Source organism: Tachysurus vachellii, chromosome 6 (assembly GCF_030014155.1).
Source record: "Tachysurus vachellii isolate PV-2020 chromosome 6, HZAU_Pvac_v1, whole genome shotgun sequence".
Taxonomy (NCBI): Eukaryota; Metazoa; Chordata; class Actinopteri; order Siluriformes; family Bagridae; genus Tachysurus; species Tachysurus vachellii.
Window position 1 is genome coordinate 12,893,344 of NC_083465.1, and position 21,076 is coordinate 12,914,419.

At 38.0% G+C, this 21,076-nt stretch overlaps 2 protein-coding genes across 3 annotated transcripts in view; both read left to right on the forward strand.

The window, feature by feature from the left end:
- The window catches only part of marchf8 (membrane-associated ring finger (C3HC4) 8), a 67,973-nt gene extending 57,797 nt beyond the window's left edge, over positions 1-10,176 (forward strand). For both annotated transcript variants that reach the window (XM_060872350.1, XM_060872349.1), the window contains 3 exons: positions 2,699-2,879; positions 4,885-5,020; positions 7,006-10,176. In XM_060872350.1, coding sequence (XP_060728333.1) covers positions 2,699-2,879; positions 4,885-5,020; positions 7,006-7,310 — 622 coding nt within the window. In that variant the 3' untranslated portion in view covers positions 7,311-10,176. The remainder of the gene's footprint in view (positions 1-2,698; positions 2,880-4,884; positions 5,021-7,005) is intronic.
- A 4,130-nt stretch (positions 10,177-14,306) lies between these two features.
- Positions 14,307-20,675, forward strand: vdac2 (voltage-dependent anion channel 2). Its single transcript, XM_060872351.1, has 9 exons — positions 14,307-14,466; positions 15,983-16,052; positions 16,151-16,200; positions 16,483-16,635; positions 16,723-16,775; positions 18,738-18,965; positions 19,078-19,228; positions 19,440-19,497; positions 19,784-20,675. Exons 2-9 carry the CDS (start codon positions 15,986-15,988, stop codon positions 19,873-19,875), a joined length of 852 nt encoding a protein of 283 aa, XP_060728334.1. The 5' UTR covers positions 14,307-14,466; positions 15,983-15,985; the 3' UTR covers positions 19,876-20,675.
- The last annotated feature ends 401 nt before the right edge of the window (positions 20,676-21,076 follow it).

Sequence of the window (21,076 nt, forward strand, 5' to 3'; positions counted from 1 at the left end):
CACTGGACTCTAGAGCGGTGGAGATGTGTTCTTTGCCGTGACCAATCACGCTCCTTTGGAAATCTGATGGATGAGTCTGGGTTTGGTGGTTGCCAGGAGAACGGAACTATGATGAGGGGTTCTTTTTCAGAGTATACCAAGACATTTTGGACAATTTCATAGGTAAATAGATGTGCATATAAGTGTATCTAGTCATTGTAGATAAATATATTCTTGTGGAATGGTGTGATTTGTATCTCTTAAGAAGAGTTCTGCAAAATTAGCTTTAATGTGTGTCACAGTATGCTAAGAAATCCAGTCAGATTGTTAAAATCGTTAAAAATTGTGGCACCCTCTGAAAAATAAATGTGACATTTTCAGGCTCCACAGACATTCACCGTTTTATACAGATAACCAGCTACAGCCTTTATAGTTATACCTATCTACAGGTTTGTCAGTTGTGCAGTCAACACTGGGACCCAGGAGCTGTTACCTTAGTTTGTCAGAACAGGTTGAAATGGGGAACGTCTTATATGCGCTAATTGGATTGAGTCTGTCTAATCGCTGGGAAGCTGGGAGTGTGTCATGGGCTTAAGATGTTCTGACTGAAATAAAGCTGAAGGACAGGATGTTGTCTCTGATGTCCTGTTGTCTGTCTTTGTGCAAAGGATTAAAAAGCTGAATTTAGCACAAGGCTTTTTAAGAGCAGATTTGCACTTTATTTCTGGATACAGTGTAGTTGTTGACATTTTGGGTATTTTTATTAAAACATCTATTATTATTAGTTAGCCTTCTTTCTGTACATTTACTATCCTATTGACCAGAATTATTTGTTTTAGCAAATCTGTTTTATTTACTCCGTACTGTCAAATTCACCACAAATGTAAAAAAGCATTTGCTACTCTATTGTTTATTGAATTACATTTGTTCATATTTTTGAGAATCTCCTAATGTCTCCAAAACAGAAGCCTGTTAATGCATGAAAACAAATAGTCTGCTGGATTAGCGACTGTAATGTAATATAAACTCAGTGTAGCAGCTATCGCAATTCCGTTCCTGCTGGAGGTTCAGTGAAGCCTGGACACTCGTCAGCTCCCTGAATTGGATACCAAAATGAAACGTCCCCTTTAATAATACATAGTAATACATGTAACGTTAGTGCTGACGGCTGTTCAATGGGCTGCTCCTCTCGAAATCTCTGCTAGAAGTCCGTGTACTGAAAGAGAACTTTTTTGTCTCTTAATCCTGTATCCTGGATTAGATAAGACTAGCCTGGAAATAGTCATTATCCTGTCTGTTCTTTGTGGAAAGCCACACCGTAACACATATGGTAGTGCCTTCTTTTTGCTCATTAATTCTGTCGCGCGGTTAATGCCAAAGAGCTGGCTGTCAGAAACACAGTTTGGAAACGAGTGGATCAGATCAGAAGCATCAGATCTGATGCTTATGCTGAGGTGTGTTGTTCTCTGATAAATGCAGACATGTGTTGTTTGCTGTTGGCTTCTTCTTATCTTCTTAAGCCTGCTTTCCAAATCCGGCAGTACTGCAGGCTGCTTTTATAAACCGATAATCGGTAGTGTTGACAAGACTTTGTAACTTCTTCAGTATTCTAAGCGAGATTCAAATATCTAGCAGAGTTTTTGTATCGCACAGCTACTTTCCAACGAACAGTAAAATAATTTTCAGATGATGTTCCTTCTAATGCTTCAGGGATGTTGACGATAAACGCTTCACAAGTCACCTTGAATTGCGAGATTTCTCAGCAGCTCAAGGTGACAGTTGTCAGCTTCTCCAGATGAGTATTTTATCATAATGAGTGATAGCGGCGCTTACATCTGGCCTGTGTATTTTAGCCGGTGGGTTTACAACACGTTTCTTACTTTTTATCAGACTCTCTCTACTTTCTGTCTTTTTTTTCTCCGTATAAATAGATCCTGCACCAATCTTCAATCCAATCCATCTGATTTCCCATCCTAATGTTCTCACTCCTGCTGAAGGCTGCTGTAATAGATCTCTGGTGTGATTTACAGGCATGACTGAGGATCTTATGTCTAATGTATTGATCACCATGAGATCACGAGAGAAGAGTTGTTTTAGCAATCTCAAATGGACTTTAGATTGCATGTGTGCTACATTTATCCCATGCCCCCATGTGGCACTTTCTACGCAGCATACAAACTCTCTCTCTGACACACACACACACACACACACACACACAATACTTTTGTGTTCAGTTTATTAAATATCTGGATGCAGCTTTATAATTGATAATACAGCGCAAAGGTTTGCTGAATTTGAGTCTGCAGAAACAAGATTTGTTTGTGTGTGGGGGGTGACTGGGTGGATTGTTGTTCGTGGGTGTGGGGGTGTGTGTGTGTGAGCGCCATTCCACTTGACATTCTTTACTTTTTTAAAATCATAGGATGCTTGTAATCCTTTCAAACTCTACACTTTGATGTAGTGTCAGTGCTGTCATGCTTTTGATGGTTTTAGCGTGTCTGTAGTGAAAGGTGATATGTAGAACCTTGAAGCAGGCAACACTGACAGAGAAGACAACTCACATCACACGTCAGATTTGCTTCAGTGCAGAAAGCTTCCACAGTGATTTGCCTTGCTGCAGCTCAACTTTGGAGCGAAAGTTGGTGCATGTTGTAGCTGCTGTGTAAGCCTTATATGTGTGCTTGAAGTTCTACAGGCTCTGTCCTTTGTTTGTGTGCAGGATTTGTCACTGCGAAGGTGATGAGGACAGTCCGCTGATCACGCCGTGCCACTGCACTGGCAGCCTGCGCTTCGTGCACCAGGCCTGTCTGCAGCAGTGGATCAAGAGCTCAGACACACGCTGCTGTGAGCTCTGCAAGTTCGAGTTCATCATGGAGACCAAACTAAAGCCACTGCGCAAGGTAAACACTACACACACACACACACATACACACACATACACACACACAAATACATACCTACATGCATTCACACACACACACACACACAGACACTTCAATGAACCTAAATGCATTCTCTCTCTCACACACACACACACACACACACACACTTCAATTAACCTACATGCATTCTCACACACACACAGACACACGTACACACACACACACAAATACACACCTACATGCATTCTCACACAGACACACACGTACACACACGCACACATAAATACACGCCTACAGGCATTCACACACACACACACACACACACACACACTTCAATTAACCTATCCATGTAAACTCTGAAAGTGTAAATGCGTTAGGATAAATACATTAGAAATGCCCTAAAGACAAAGAACATGGGAAATTGCACCAGTCTGAGGTTTTTTTTATTGATTTGATTATTGAATTAGACTTTAGGGTTCTTTTTTGTTCATCCCACCTGTTAACCAACTGAAGTAGCTGCCTTCATTTTCAAAGGGCTGTAATAATTTAACACTGTTTCTTAGCAGAAGCAACAAAATGAAATTCCAAGCAGAAATTGAGTATAGATTTTTGCTGATTGCTCCTTCAATTACATTTTCTGTGTTGTGCATCTCATCCAGATAATCAGTCAGTCATGGTGGAATTTGGATTGTAGTGGACTATAAGCTTTTATACATAAAGTAAAATGTATAAAAAAAAATATATATATATATACCGGCTCACTACATGGTGTCTGGTTAGAGTTTTTCCTTGCCACCATTGCCTTAGGCATGCTCATTAGGGATAAATGTTAAAGATATATCGTAACTTAATTTTAAACTTTACCATTTTTTTTTTTTTAACAAATATGATTGTGGTGACCTTCAAGGGTGATTAATTTTGTTCATAATGTGCAGTGTGGTTTAAAATATTTAAAATATTTATTTCTCTCTGTATTTCGTTGCCTGTGTGATGTACTCATCATCATGTATGTCAGCCATGCCTCCTGGTTGCAAAAGCGAAGTTGGAGACTATAATCTAAATAAGTTTTAGATAATTAGGTCACATTCTTACAGAGGAGCAGCCTGTAATGGACATGTTTAGCTAGCTACATTTGTCATGGTAAAACATTGTCATGAACATCCATAATTTCTCTCTATAAAAGCTTCTGTGAGATACGTACAGACTAGGTTTATTTACTGACAGGATGCCAAGCCGTAAGGATCTTCTGGAGTAACATAAGTTGAACGTGTTCATTTAGCCAAATAGCTTTTAGTGGTAAGGAATACAAATCTATTTTTTTAAAGCCTTCTTTAGCTCTTTGTTTGCAAATGGGTCTATAATCAGATATAGAAGCGTTGGTCTTTTTTTGGATTTCAATGAAAGCATTGATTTAGAGAGCGGAGTTGTTTTTTATTCTCAGCACTTCTTCTGTCACTAACCGCTTAAAGCAGAAGCTTTTAGAAACATCACAGTCCTGTCCTTGATGATTTATGTCTGGTAGTTAGTCAGTGTTCTGTTTTGTTCAAGCAGTAAACAGCACAGCTCTTTAGCTGTTAGAAGCTGAAGACATTTGAAAGGTAATAATATACTGTTCATTGATATTCTGAATTTTAAACAATTGCATTCAGCAACTAGTTTGCTTAATTAAGTACATAATATAATATTGTAAAAATTATTTAATTTACAGGCATTGTTATTGAAACCCTGGTCATGGATCTGATGCTGTAAGATCACACAAGAAGCTACATTAAATATTTATAGTTGGGTTATAGTGGACAGGCCCGGGTGTGTAAGCTGAATGCAGTGTGTGTCTGTAGTCTGTAATGTAATACAGCACAGCCAGCAGGTACAGACAGACAGACAGACAGAGTGGGTTCTGATGGAAACCCCATTTGTTCTGCCATTGATAAGGGGTAAATACCATCTGTTGTTATTGTACACTTGTCAGAGGTAAAAGTCCATGTGTTTAAAGAGTTCATGCCCCACATCTCTGTCTCTATAGTGGGAAAAGCTGCAGATGACAGCCAGCGAGAGGAGGAAGATCATGTGCTCCGTCACTTTCCATGTCATTGCCATTACGTGCGTGGTCTGGTCACTGTACGTCCTGATCGACCGCACTGCAGAGGAGATCAAACAAGGTCAGCTGCTTCTACCAGCCCTCTCTCCCCTCCCCTCCCTACCCTACCCTGCCCTGCCTCGCCAACTTCCCATTGTGCTACTCTATTTGGAGATGTTTTAAAACCATTGGTTCATTTTGTTCCCATCGAAGTGTTCCTCTTACTGAAAGGAAAAATGAACAATGTGAAGTGTTAATGATACCCTTCTTCTATTCAGTGTATGAAAAGCTACCATGTTCTAAACTCAGACTAGGAATAATGCTCATTTAATAAATAACTGCAAATGGACATTTATTAATATGTGGCTATGTAGCATGTGTTGTAGATTTACGTTCTTAAATGTCATTTAACTGACATTAGACTCCAGTACCCTCCCCACTTTCTTATGCCTCCTGCTTCTACCTGTAGTAAAATAGTAATAAACTCTTTTTAACCACGCAGCCAGAAGAATACCAGGTAAATGCTTTCTCTTTTAACATCTGATGTATTTTCTCTGAATCTGGTTCTTACTCCACATATCTACATTTCTAATTCTTCCTCCTATTCTCTGCTCAGCCCTTTGCTTTCTTCCTCCTCTGCCTGAATTTCTGATCCACCATCCTTTCTGCTCAAATGTCTGACTCTTTCTCGCCCCCTAGTTCCCCCTCCCTTCAACTCTCTGCCTGCTAGATATTCGCCCATCATTTTGGGACTTCAATGCTAATATTGGTTGGTGAAGCCTGAATAACATCCACCTTGTGTGCACCATATGCTTTGAATGTGATGGTAAAAAAAACAATAACAAATTAAAAAAAAAGCCTCAAAAGATATAGATGTACTTAATGAAAAGAAAAAAACACAGATTTACACCAAGACAAACACCTGTTCAGGACAATCCAAAGCATTCCAGAGAATAGCAGCTGTGTGCATTTCAAATAATATAAGACTGGCATGATGTAAATAAAGATTCAGTTGCCTTGGCAACAATCACAGAGCAACAAATGTCCAGAAGTATGTTTTTTCCCTCAGCTTATAGCACAGTACCCTTCTCTCTCTCTCTCTCGCTCTCTCTCACTCACACTCACACTCTCTCTCACTCTCTCTCTCTCTCTCTCTCTTTCTCTCACTCTCTTTCTCTCACTCTCTCTCTCTCTCTCTCTCTCTCTCTCTCTGTGTGAAGATCTGCATACTTTCAGTACTGACCTCTGTCTCTTTACTCTATTTTTGCTCGCCATGTCAGGAACTTTAAAGCTGCACCCTGGTCTAACTTATGGAGCCTCCCAAAGCAGTACAGTATTATATTCCATGTTCAGGAATACCTTGTGTGGTAGCTCACAGTAGACATTAAAGATTTACCACTTTACAGCCACTTCCCAATCTGATTAGTGATTACTACAGATGGGAAGGTGATCTGCTTGAAAATGAACATGAAAATTATCGATTTTGAATATCTCTAACGCTCAAAGGCACTATGAAGCTGTAAACTTTATCCTGCCTCAGTAATTCTTAGGAACGACCTACACTGCTTCTGACAGATCATTTGTCAGTTAGAAGGAAGGCGATCGTCACTGGAAAGCTAGGAAACTGCATTAGAACGTTAGCCTTGCTAATTCTAGAAGCCAGGAATAGTTCATTATTGCTGTTCAATTCTCAGTAACACTGGAATGAATTTGAGCGTAAGCAATGCGAGATGTGGAGAATCAGGAGCACCTGTGTCCACCCCATAGCTAGACCACTGTGAACGATTCAGCATTTAGAGAATTTATAACACTCCACAATCCTACTGTATTTATGCACAGAAATGATGTGGCGTTGGTAACGAATGTCATGGTCTTTGACAGCAATATGGCTGGTCCTGGAATTAATGTAGCTATTTTATTATTATTTTTTTTCCTTCCTAAAAATAGTCAGAAAAAAACAGGATTATAAGATGTATAATTGTAATTACTTTGGTCAATTCTGGCTTTATTATTTGTGGCTATTCTTATTTGATGGTGTGAATAAAGATCTGTTCCTGATTTCTGCAGGGATTCTGGAGTGGCCTTTCTGGACCAAGCTTGTGGTGGTGGCTATCGGCTTCACCGGTGGACTGGTTTTCATGTATGTGCAATGCAAAGTCTATATCCAGCTGTGGAGGAGACTTAAAGCCTACAACAGAGTGATATATGTGCAAAACCGTCCAGAGACCTACAAAAAGACTATTTTCGATAAACCTGTACTTATGGAACCAAACTTGGATAATAAAGAAGGTTTTGGGCCAGCGCAGTCAGACACAAACTCTTCACAGTATACAGAGACTGAGGACTACAGCATGGAGATACTGCACGTGTGAGCAGCGCACGCACAGCCCAAATCCACGGGACCAGATGACACTTCGCCTTCTGCCAGGGGACAGTTGGCACCACACAGCACCGGGCAGAGTAACTGAGACGGAACTCCTTCTGTTTTTTAGGTGTTTTTTTTGTTTTTGTCTGTTCTGTTTCTGTAAGTTGTTGGCTATCCATTATGAGTCGGTGTGCACCAGGTCCAACTACTGCCATTGTACTGCTCTTGTACAAGATGTGTGAAGCACCACTCGAGCTGTGTACATCTGTACTCACCGTGTGTGTGTGTGTGTATGTGTGTGTGATTGACTAGGTGTCTCTGCTCTGGTTCTAATGGAGTCCTTAACGCATTTAAGCACTTTTTAGTTCCCTCTTTTAAGGCTCTCCTGTTTTAATACCCATACATTTATATATTCATGAGAAAAAAAAACAAGCTTGAAGTTTGGAGAGATTTTCTTGCATTTTATATGACATTTTCTATTCCCACACATACTTTTGATGTAAAAACTGGAAATTTGAGGAGTTAAAGGTAAATAGACATGTTTTTAGAGTGATCATGCCATCTTTCATAAAATAAAAAAAAAGGAGGGGGGGGGGGTATTTTCTGAGCTGATCAGTCTTTTTCATTTGTTTTTATTTGTTATTTAATTTATTCTTAAGGTGATCCTTGTTCAAAATTAAATCAATGATTATCTACCATGGGCTAGAGCCACTAAAGTTGCTTGCACAGTTTTAGCAGCTTAATGAACTTGATCTTGTGCTGTAAATTGTGACAGGCCCATGACGAATATTGTGACCACTAGCTTTACTAAGGTTTCTGTCTAGTCTTATCAGCCCTTAAGTGTTCCTTCTGAGGGCTCCAAAATGTAGATCATTTTTAAAATCTCATCCATTACCAGAGGACATTTCCCTGCAGAGATGAAATGACTTGTAGCATCGCAACACCTTAGATGATACGTGTTTTCTATACTTGAGTGAATCTTTATATTGAATCTTTGTTTTGACCAATTTCCTTAAGAACTCAATTCCTTTGGCTTTGGTTTAAGAGAACCTTATTTTTCTAACCCAACAGGACAGTTTTCTATTCATGGTTTCATAAAGTTTTGTTTCGTTTCTGCAACCATACACACTTTTATACGTGACATGATGTAATTGGCTTGGATTGACAACCTCAACTGTAGCCTTTCAACACTTTACCTTACACTTCATCATCCATATTTAAAATCTGATTTTAGCATGCATGACCTTAGCATATGACTGTAAATCGGTCTATAAATCGGTCTAGTAGAATTTGTTGCATGTAGTCCCTAAAATAGATTCTTTCAGTCCTTCTCTTAAAGCATAAAGAATGTTGCAAGTGTGTTACGGTTATAAGTGTTGAGAAATGTACATGTTAACTGTGACTTTCACCATTTTCTCATGCAGTAAATGGTTTTGATGGAACAGATCTCCCTTATCAGAGTGTACTTCTGCCATCTAGTGGCAAAGGTCACATTTTCCTTTTTTTTTTCCCCCTTCACAGATTTTAATGTACCACGAATGCATGGTGCAACTTGAGCAAAATGAAAAGTGCAATTACAGTTTGTTGATGGGATCGTCCTTGCAGTCCTTTTCCAGGTTTCACAGAGTTTTAAATCTCACAGTTTATGCAAATAACACTACAGGTTTGATGTTGCACAGCTAATATAATATTGTTCTTAGATCCTTGAACTCTTCTTGTGTATGGCGGAGGGAAGATCAACCATCTACTGCTTTGCTACATGACGACTGTGTCTATCCCCCTTTACAAGCTTTGTAAATCCTAACAAGTGCAGATTTACACAACAGCAGCCCGGCTTCTTTATCATTTGATCCATTTTACTTTGTGCTTTAGAAATCAGTGTATAGATGGATTTTTGTTTGATAAACAGGAGCTGGCTCCTTTAAGACTCTGGCAGTGTGGGAAACCTGACTGTGTATGGAATCAAGTTCAAACTAAGATTTTTTTGGACAAGGTCTGATTTGTAAAATGTCTGGATTGTAATTGTGCGTATTCCTTGTCAGGTGTCAGCTTTTGCTGAATTGCTGCACTGTGTCTGCTTTGTTTAGCGTTGATCTGTTGCAGTATTTGTATTGTTTGTCTCTTGACACTTTATTGCTGCAGGTTGCTAGTAGTTGAGCTCCGGTGATCGACCTGGCTTACTAACACACACATGACATGTCCTTAGAAAGTGTTTCGTGCAAACTGCAATTTATTACTACTGAATCAACTTGAATGTGGTCAACATGACTGTTTCCTAGCCCTCTCTTATTCCATTCTTCTCTCTGTGACTTTTCTTTTAATAGTAAAAAGTAATTTTTCATAATGTTTTTAATGAAATCTTGATGTGCTCTATTTTGTTTGATTTCACATATTTGAGTATTTAGACTGTAAAACAACCAAATAAAATGAAGTAAACCTACATATTGTCACGAATGAGACATTTTGTTTTGTACATGCTCTGTACTGCTGTTATAAAGCGGTGGTTGCTTTGACACAACACTGCCTAAACAATTGAAACGTTTCTTGGACTATCCATTTACTCGGTTTCCACACAGCTACTAAATGTCAGCAAGGCCTTTCACAAGCACTGTGTCAAAATAGAGAAGCAGTGGACCTGATTGAACACATTGCCGTGGCTTTCTCAGTAGCTAAATATGGTTTTGTGAAACTGAAAAAACTGTAATTTACATGTATAGTTTTGTATTTTATGTATCTGTACATTTTTTTCCTCAGTATTACTACGCTTTTAAGAGGTTGACTTTAAGTTTCTTAACTGAGATGTAAGTGATGTTGTTTCGTGTTTTTAAGGGGAGATTAAATGGAGCAATAAAATAAAAATCTTGATGAAACCAGCAGCTGGTTGTCTACTTAAGTTGCTCCTAAAGCTGTTGAATTTCACAGTAAGCACTGCGTTCACATTCACAGTAGCTTTTGGAGATGTGTAGTAGACAAATCTAAAAAGATTAATACTATCTGTCTGACACTTCAACTGACAACAAACACAAATAAGACCTGTTTTTTTTTGGCCTTCTGCTTTACTTTTTGGCTTTAACAGTGATGCTGAGAATTGAAACAATCAGCCAGTCATGTGGCAGCAGCACAATGCACAAAATCATGCAAATACAGATTGATAGACTTGGTTAATGATCAAACATCAGAATCAGGACACTGGCATCAATGTGCAGTGTAACTAAATGTGATCTCAGTGACTCTGGGATGTTGGTGTTAACACCTTCTTGATTTAAACGTGGTCAGAGGAGAATCCCAGACAGTTTTTGGCTCTTTTTTGAGTGCATAAAGTGTCTGCAGAAATTCACTGATTTAAAAAAAATGCATAAATTAGTGTGAATCATGGCAAAAAAATGGTGTCTGTATAAAATACAAGACATGATTCAAATTTTAAAAATGTATTTAGTGGGTTTTCTGTAAGGAACAGCTTGTTTTGTTTAATTCTTCAAAACAGTCTACTGTTATGGAGATGACATCTAATCATTTTAAGCTTTGTAACAACACGTAAGGTCCGTCAATTCTTCAACAGTCTTCATTAACATCTTCATCTACTGATCTTGAAAATCATCTGGTTTCACATCCTAAAGCATCTGAAGCACTTTGCTTATCTGCAATAGTCTGATATAATCTGCACTACAATCTGGACTCAATTACATTGATTTATTTATTTTTTCTTAAAGTGTACAGAAACCATCATAGTGTACACACACTCCAAGCTTTTTTTCATAGTGTTAAATCCATACCAAATTTTATACGTGAGGCCAAAGGAGAAACCAAACAAAATAAGTGCAGGATGTAGTGCTTGTGTTCGTCAAACAAGCATCTAGATAGTCTATTTATATTTTCCTCTGACAGGGTTGGTAAGGATTCTGTGAGCAGGTGAATGAAAAAAAAAATGGTGCCAGACACCCGGACACTATACAACAACAAGCAGTAGCTGCACCAAAGAGGAATTATGACCAGCAAGTTATAGCCTAGGTTTATACCAAACCAAGTATATAGACCGCTTGACCTGAAGGTTCAGAAACCAGGTCTTGTTTTGACTAGAGGACAGGGTCTTGGGTATTAATTCAGGGAGAAATTTGACTGTTGAATTTTATTCCATTTTTTGTATTCTTCTTGTTTCTGGAATTGTGGCTGACTTCTATCTCATAGTCTGTGATCATTTTAATAACTTTGTTAATATCTCAATAAAACAATTGTGTTTTTCCTTTATAGTGGAGATGTACAGTTTTTTTTCCCAGCCACAGGTGTACATTGTAAACACAATGTTTACAAAGTGGCTTCAGTCTCTATAATGGCATGAGGTCATGATGTTTATAGCTCACATTCGAATGTATAGGTCTGTCATTTATAGTTAACAAAAACCTCATGCGACCTGAAATCCTGTAGTTAAGAGTTTCGGAGTTTATACTGATGTTAGTGCCGTCTAGCAGGTCTGAATTGTTGTGCTAACTCCTCTGTTAGGCTGTTAGCTTTTACACTTTATAGGCCTAGAGTTCAACCCACTGAGCTACTGAACTGTCAGGAGGATATATGATGATCTGATGGAAAATAAAAAGCAATTTTCCGAGTGGTTGTGGATAAAGGTGTCTGCTAAACGGATGGATAGTTATAGCACTAATTCACCAATAATGAGTCAATTACAAGAGATTTGTTTTTATTATTGAATATAAAACAGTGCTATTACTTGTGTGCTTGCTGGCTTTAAACTGCTCCCTTTCTCAGAGATGTCCAGACACTGTTGACTGAATAAAGCTAATACTGTATATACATATTAACGCTATTGCTGTTTTCAATTCATTTACAATGATTGGTGGTTATTATCTAGTCACAGCATTTAACAACAATTTTTATTTAACTTTGTAATACTGTGTACTAGCCTCAATGACATTACAGCTAAATCTTGGATGTTTTTATTCACCCAATTTGTTTGTATGGTTTTAATATATGTCTTTTACTGCTATTGAATAAATTACACCTAGTCTACAATTTTACACTTTGCCCAGTAGATGGCGAGCGAGTTTTCTAACGTGTAGTTATATTTTCAGCAGCAGCAGTAATATAACCATAGTGTGACTAATGATCCATATCCATAAATATAAATTTTCAGAAAAACTGTTCTTTGTTTAAAAAGGAAGTCTTGCGTTATGTTGAATCACTCTTTCCATAAAAAAAAAGAAGCATGTACTTTTTTATGTCTGTGTTTATGTATGTATTGTTTATGCCTCGTTTGTGTGTATATTGTTCATATACATGTCATTTTTATAATAATTTTTTTACAAACAGATGTTTTAGAATAAACAATTGAAATAAAATAAATAGCTCTTTACATAATCTTTTTTTCGTTGATTTTTCTGAGGTGTATAGCTGGTAAGTGGCAACTAAAGATGACAAATCAGCTCAGTTAAAGTCAGTGTATTTAGGCATGCTAGGCACCTAACACCTTACTAGGTATATATTATCTTTATACCAGAAAATAATCATGTTTTATACATGTTTTATTCATACCTCCTAAATAAGTCTAGTCTGAGAGCTAATTTAGCTGAACAGTGTTATACCAAAGTCCAACAACTTATCCACCTTTTACACAATATATATTTTATATATATATGATGTATTACACACATGTAGTTTCCTTAATCAGTCACTAAATTACAGTAAAAGAAGCTGTCTGAAACAGTTGGACATTTGCCAGGACCCATAACAAAACAGCATTAGAATTGCACAATTTAGTTTATTCTTGTAGTAATCAAGTTTCAAAATCATCTAAAAGCACTTCTCTTTTTTCTTTTCTTTTCTTTTTTAAAATAGAAACCCTTCCTGATCTATATCACAAAATAACAAAGGTGCATTGTGATTACAGCTTCAGTTGGTATTGTATGTAGCTTTAAGATGAGACCAAAATCCTTTTAGTTATGTACCACACACATATTTGTTGACAATAAAAAATGGATAGCATACAACAAGCACTTGGTATTTGTAAATTATGGAGGTGGATAATTGATGCTTGGGGGTTGTTTTTTGTCTGGTGGGCCAGGAGTTTTGTGAAACCTTATGCCATCATGAATTCTGCAATGTGCTAGGATATTTCAGACCAAAACCATGTGCCTAGAGATTCAGACTTGGTCACAGACACGGCTTTCAACAAGATGGTAAGCCAAACATACTTCAAACTCTAACACACCCCCAAACACATACTGTATAGCAATAGCAATCCCATTCCCTGGCTATAGAGTGTTAAACCTTACAGGAAGTGACTCAGTTGTATTGTCCTCTACAGGACAGGCATGAAGAAGGCAGAATTTTGAAGCCAATGATGAAATTTTGCTGCTTGTTAAAAAAAAAAAAAAATCCAATGTCCCTCTAAGTTTGTCAATTAATGTCACTTACATATTGTTATTTTAAGATATAGAGTGTTGCTCATTATAATGATACTTATGGGGCACTTCACTGCTGCTGTAAGTCATATTAAAGTAATGCTTTCTATTAAACTAGGTCTAGATTTGGTGTTTATAATATATATGTATATATATATATATATATATATATATATATATATATATATATATATATATATATATATATATAGGTTATTATATTGGTTATTATATATAGATTATTTTTAATTCACATTGCTAAAAACAATAGATTTTTTAATAGATATTTGAATTTGTAAATCAATGTAAACAAATGAGAATAATATTGAGGAATGAATATCACTACCTTTATCTTTTATTTTATTTACTAGCAGGCACATAGATGGCTGAATAGGTCCCTGAAGGGTGAAAGGTATGGAAACCTCAGTTTAGTCAAACAGCTCTTTATACCCTACTTAAGTGCACTATATAGGCGATGAAATAATGGTTTGTCGCTTTATGTACAGTAGTGCACTATTATGAGGCCGTTTGGAATTCAGCCATATGCGCGTCCGCATGGTTTGTATTACGCATGCGTTACATCGGTAAGCATGCGCAATACCAATAGGGCAGGCGAGGCATATCGGGTAGAGTAAAGTGCTTCAGTCTCCTTCAGTTCGCCCTCCAATCCTTTCGGTTCACCGCGGCTGTTTAGCGCTGGGGTTAAGTTAATTAAACTTCTTTAAGTTAATCTACAGATCCATCTATTAGTAGGTAAGTTGCATGAGCGAAGTAAGATCCAATAAATGCCATGTACTTGTACATCTATGCTTTTGTAACTTGTATAAACCTCTTTTACACACTGTTAGCATGCTCGTGCTAGTTAGCAGGATAGCTTGTTTAGCTCTGTCTAAATGACACATTGTGGTATTTTTACTGTTTCGGAAATTTAACTACGGAGCCAAACTTAAATGTTTGAGTGAAATTAAGACGCGTTAGTCAGTCTGAATGTTTATGTAGTGTGATTAAGGCTTGTGTGATGATTTATATCGGCGTGATGGGAGCAGCTCATGGATGTAGGCTGGTCAATGACAGGCGTGTTGCTTGCTAACGTTAATAAAAATGACTGAATCCACCCAGTTGAAGGTGGAGTAGCGTTGGGTCGAGAATCCCGACACACACACACACAGGAAGCTTGTGCTCGGGGATGTTTAGTCACCTGTTTGTTTTATTTAGCTAACAGTGTTGGTGAGGAGCTGAAAGTCCGCCATGCATGAGATCCAGTTATGCGGCTTTCTAACTAGCCGGATAATAATAGCTTTTAGCAGCAAGCTAGCAGCCTTGCTACTGAATGCTGACACGATGTTAGCGGAAGCTCATTGGATGAGCTTCACTTTTACAATACAAAAACCGTGATTTTCGTGTATGGACTACTGTAAGCCGTGTGTGTACATGTGAGTACTTGTTGGCGGAATCAGATCAGTGTTTGATTAACCAGTGAAAGCTCATGATCTGGAGGTGGGAATCTGCACCATGTCAGCGTGAGCAGCCAATCCCTGGCCAAGATGGCTTCCACTTTTAACCTTCAGTATCTCCTCAGTATTCTTGCTTTGATATTTAATGTCATTTTCCTTATATTTGTGCTGTAAAGTAATCTGGTTAATCTGTCGTTTAATAAGTGGAGCATTAAACTCCAAGGAACATCCTGTTCCAAGAACGCTTCCTCTAAATGATTGGACAAACATCTGTCAAATACAACATGTTGTTTCTCAGTGGTTTAATTCTACACAAGAAGCTGTTGGAAATGTTTCATCTGAAAGTCTGGACATTTCTATGGCATGTTTACCATGAGGAGCAAGGACAGGACGGGTCGGACAGGACGGGTCAGGCAGCCCTTGAGACTAAAATATATACCTGATCACATAAGAGTTTTTGTCAGGTCTGAATACTGCTTCATGTATAGACCATAGAGACAGACAGTCTGGCATGAGAATGTTCTCTTCCTCATGAAGGACTCATAAAGGTGTGGCCTGCTGTCATGTCTTATTATCTTCCCCATGGGTGTGCAGCAAAGCTAATATGCTACCTTTAAGAGGAAATATGGCAAACCAGAGATAAGCTTCTTTGGACATTTGTTTGTATGACGTTCACATAAGGTCTTTGCACTTGTGCCAATTAGTAGTTGGGATGTGTTAGTATTGTATGGATTGAACTTTATACACACACACGTGTGTATGTATTTGACCATGGTATCTTTCTACTCTTTTTTTTTTCTTTTTTCTCTTCACAGACAATGGCAGTCCCCCCATCATACGCTGATCTTGGAAAATCTGCCAAGGACATCTTTAACAAGGGATATGGTAATGTGACTGGCTAACTGAAAAGCTAAATCAATTGTAATTTTCTTGTGTGTGTGTGTGTTTGATTCCTTACTGTAATTTGCTTTATTTGCTGACAGGCTTTGGTCTGGTGAAACTTGATGTCAAGACAAAATCAACCAGTGGAGTGGTAAGTGCACGATGGATCAATGTTTCAGTTTTAATGGTCATGTTATAGTTTTGTCTTGTGTATGCATTAATTTGTGACATTTTGATTAGATATTTAAAACAAATGAAACTTAATATACTTGTTAAAATGATATTTTCCATTGAACTGCTTTGTTTAAGTATAACTAGTGTTTTATTGCAGGGATCCTGTCTTTTATTTAACCATTCTATTGAACACTTGTGCTCTTCTTCAGTTGATGTGGAATTTGATCCTGTGATGTAAAATGTTGTCTTCCTTCTACAGGAGTTCAAGACTTCAGGTTCCTCCAACACTGACACCAGCAAAGTGGTGGGCAGTCTGGAAACTAAATACAAGAGGCCTGAGTATGGCTTGACCTTTACAGAGAAGTGGAACACGGACAACACTCTAGGAACAGAGATCACCATTGAAGACCAGGTCAGACTGCAGAGACAGAATCAAGGAAGCTTTGTAATTGATTTCTGAGGTTCATTGCACTTAATGTTAATCTGTCTGTCTTTTTAGATTGCAAAAGGGCTTAAGCTGACTTTTGATACAACCTTCTCACCAAACACAGGGTAAATATTTTAATATGTTGTGACTGATTTATGAAATTGTGGTTTTCTGATGGAAATGTAAACTTGAGCTCCATGTAAGTGCCAGGGGCAACATGAGATATGTTAAAGGCAGGTGTGTGTCTTATATAGAAACATCTGTGACTGCTGCAGAGCATGAGGTTAGTTGTAACCTGATTCCATGATGAGCAAGTCCGATGTTGTCTTGTTTTAGTAAAAACATGGTGGAAACCTAGATCACAGACCGTAGCTAATGGCGTAGTTATCTTAGTTTGAGTTGAGTAACTGGTCTGTACGGCCCTAACACTGTCATTACAGTCTCTGTGGCAGGAAGCTAGGGGTGCCAATGTTGATGACAAGACTGATTAGATATAATAATACTTATATGTATGTATTTTTAAAAAAAATATATCTTTAGCCATGATTGGTATCATTCTACTGACTGATTAATGTGCAGTTCTCAAAAACAGACTTTTGTCTTTTATCTATTCTGCTGCCATAATCAGATGAAAGAAAGGAATGCAACATGTTGGCTGTTGAGCCTCATATCATACGTTAATGGGCTTGTTAACAACACTATGAGCCACATTCGTTTTCACCAGTGACCCAGTGGATTCTATACTGCACTGTTTAAAGGTACAATAGCTGATTTCATTTGGGTCCTTACTTATATAGATAACCTGGAACACGATTTAAACACACAGTCATACAATGATTTCAGAAAGTATGGGAAAGAGGAAACTGGAGGTAGGATTGAGAACTTAGCGTGGTTTTATTTTTCCTTGTTCCCATTTCAGCGTTTCTGTATTACACACACATTCACACACTCTTTCCGGCTCTTGTCCCCCCTTCTATCCTTGCCACACTAGGCATTACTAGGCAAAGGCATTAATATGATTCGGCACCGTGCCCACACCCATGTTTCCTCAAGTGTATTAGCAAAAGTTGAATGTTCCTTAGAAAACCCATTTGGTAAACTGATCCTCAATCTGAAACGCTTCTTTGTGTTTGATCTCCTCTCATTTGTTTTATTGACGCAAAACAGGCCTATATAGCTTCATGTACATAGGCAGGAATCTGTCAAAAGCTAAACACGTAACTGATGGAGACGGACATTTGGAGACATAAAAAGGACTAATCGTACCTAATGCACCTTTAATTAGACTCTGTGTGTGGGGGGTGATATTTGCACATGCCTGTGGCAGAGGATACTCGATGTTAATAAAACGCTTTAACAGCAATTCTTGAAACTTTAAAGATTCAAGCTGCTTCTCTATCCAGTGACACACACACAAACACATTATTACTGTCTGTCATTAAATATACCTTAAATATATGCATTTTCTCCCATTTTTATCAAATAGTTTCTTCAATGTGAAAGCCTGAGTGCTTTTTAACTTACATTTTATTGATATTAGCTTCAGTAATAATAACTAATACATTTTTGTTGATTAGTTGTTGTAAGCTTAATGGTGGCATATTACATTGTACAACAATGTGGAAGTAATATTTAATGAGGCACAAATGCAGCATTTTTCTCATGGTTTGATCACTTTTAACATTGGCCTGCTAACCTAGCAGTATTTATGCTGACCGTAAGCAAATAGAACGCTTGATTTATAGTGCAGGTTGAGAGAGATCTATTATTCTCTCCGCTAGCATCACCACATATTTGTTTAAATGTTATTTTTAGTTCTTGCTGAGCTATATGCAGTTGTATGCACTGAGGGTTAGTGAGTTTACTACAGTCGTTGTACAACAGGCGTGGTTTGTAGATTAACGGTTTTTCTGATACTACACATACTGGTGTGATGATCCAGAGCTGTCATGATTCCCTCCCCAATGCACTTAGAGTATTTACATTCTGTTAGTTTTGTTTTATTACTATTTATAATTATTAATAATTAGTGAAGTTAAACTCTATCAAAATGTTAATCTAACATCTAACATTGACGTTGTTAATAGCAAGAAGAGTGGAAAAGTCAAGACGGCCTACAAACGCGAATATGTCAACTTGGGCTGCGACGTTGACTTTGACTTTGCTGGACCCACTATCCATGCTGCTGCTGTGGTTGGTTATGAAGGATGGCTTGCTGGCTACCAGATGTCCTTCGACACAGCCAAGTCTAAGATGACCCAGAACAACTTTGCTGTAGGCTACAAGACCGGTGACTTCCAGCTGCACACCAATGTGTAAGTACAGATGTATATAACTTCACTGTCTATTTTTTTTTTCTGGAGGAGATTTCAGTACTGTTTCTTAGAGAATAATCATTGGAGTAATGATGATTATTCATCATTATAGTAATGATGGTGCAGAGTTTGGTGGCTCCATCTATCAGAAAGTGAGTGATAAGATGGAGACAGCAGTGAACCTGGCCTGGACTGCAGGCAGCAACAGCACACGCTTTGGTATTGCTGCAAAGTACCAGCTGGACAAGGATGCCTCCATTAGTGTGAGTGCATGTTTTCTTTATTCTGTGAATATTCTCAAGCATCGCAGGTGATTAATTTGATCACATCTTTCTATTCTGCCATGTGTAATGCACTGCAGCATTTCAACACATTTTTCCCTTAACTAAAAACGCAATTTTAAGGTTAAATGCTTTGACATTATAAATTAAGTTTTCTTAAATTTCTGGGTTTTAAATATCACCTTCCTTGCAGGCCAAAGTGAACAATACCAGCCTTGTTGGTGTTGGATACACACAGACTCTGAGACCAGGTATGGTGGTGTTCTTTCTATCAACTAAATATCTGTGACTAGTGAAAAGTCATTACTTGTGTATTTTAGCCTCTATATTTTACCACATTATATTATTTAAATAATGTCCACTCAAACATACATGGACTAAAACAGTATTAAAGAGGTGTTGCATACTCTGCTTTTAAACACTGACTTTATAATAAAGAAAGCAACTTGACTTCCACATTCTGTGAAAAATACTTAGTATTTTGGTTAAAGCAAACCTGAGACCTCGTTGTAATCGTGCTGTAATGTTGTTGTGCAGGTGTGAAGCTGACCCTGTCTGCCCTGGTTGATGGAAAGAGCATCAATGCAGGTGGCCATAAGCTGGGTTTGGGGCTGGAGCTGGAGGCCTAAAGTCCTGCACTTGCTCACATCAGGGACAAGGGAATATCAGAGGAATCTGGCCTTAAATCTTAACCAGCAGGGGAATTCTGGATGGGAAGGGATGTGTTCAAAGACTCCAACAAATACAGCCATTTTTAGTAGCCGTTGCAGTGGTGTTCATACTTTTCCCCCCTGTGGTGTCTGGTTTTGTTTAGTAATTCTCTTAAACACAGTCACTTTTGGTTCAGCTGCAAAATTGAATCTCTCACTCCTTTGGCAGTTTATTGCATCCCAGTCTCAGCATTGGCTGTCAAAGCCTCCTCTTCTGTAAATCACTGGAGGTACACGGGGGGAATGTGATGATATTGCACCTGTTTCTGTTACCCGATATTCCTTAGTCATCTGAACTTAGTGTGCAACCATTACCTACTTTATAATTACACTATTTAAATCCTGTTTCTAGCTTTTTCTTTCCAAACATACTAGAAGATGCTCCATAATACCATCTCTGTCAGCCATCAGGATTTGACAAAGTTGTACTTGAAACCTGCCCTTAAACTAAGCAGTTTTTGGGTGGCTTAAATGGATGAATGAAAGCAGTTGGACCTGTTTGGGAGAACATGGCTGGCATTTTTCTGCTTCTCCCCCATTATTTCTGCAAAGATGACTAGGTTAACCTTAAGATAATGCCAAAATGGATGTGTTTTGAGTTCAGTACCTAAAGCTTTCAGTGTTGCCATTATGAACCTGACTTGCTGAGAATGTGCTTTCACCAAATCTTTGAGGTCCTCATGTATGTGTACAATTTTCAATAAAGTCTTTGAACCCCATTTAATTGCTTGAGCTTTTTTTTTTTTTCTTCTTCTTCTTAAGTGAGTTTTTTTAATGAGTGAACTACTATTAGTGAGCTCTATTAACACAAGTTACACTTTGTATAGAGTCCTAGGAGTTCTTTGATTTTTCAAACCTACAGGTACATTGCAGATAAACCCGGAGAAGAAGTTTCAAGAAATTGGCATCATTAGCCATCCAAACAACCCTTGGACAACATGGTGTCCTGATCCTTAATTTAAACTTTAAAAATAAATTATCGCTCTGAATAATTTGTTTAGTTGACATTTACTTTTTAACTGTGGCCTGTGGGCCAGTGTATGTTTAATAGAGGGATTCTGCAGGTACTTGCTGGTTGGTCCTGGTTAGAGTGAACATGGACCACATCAGGTCTCTCAAT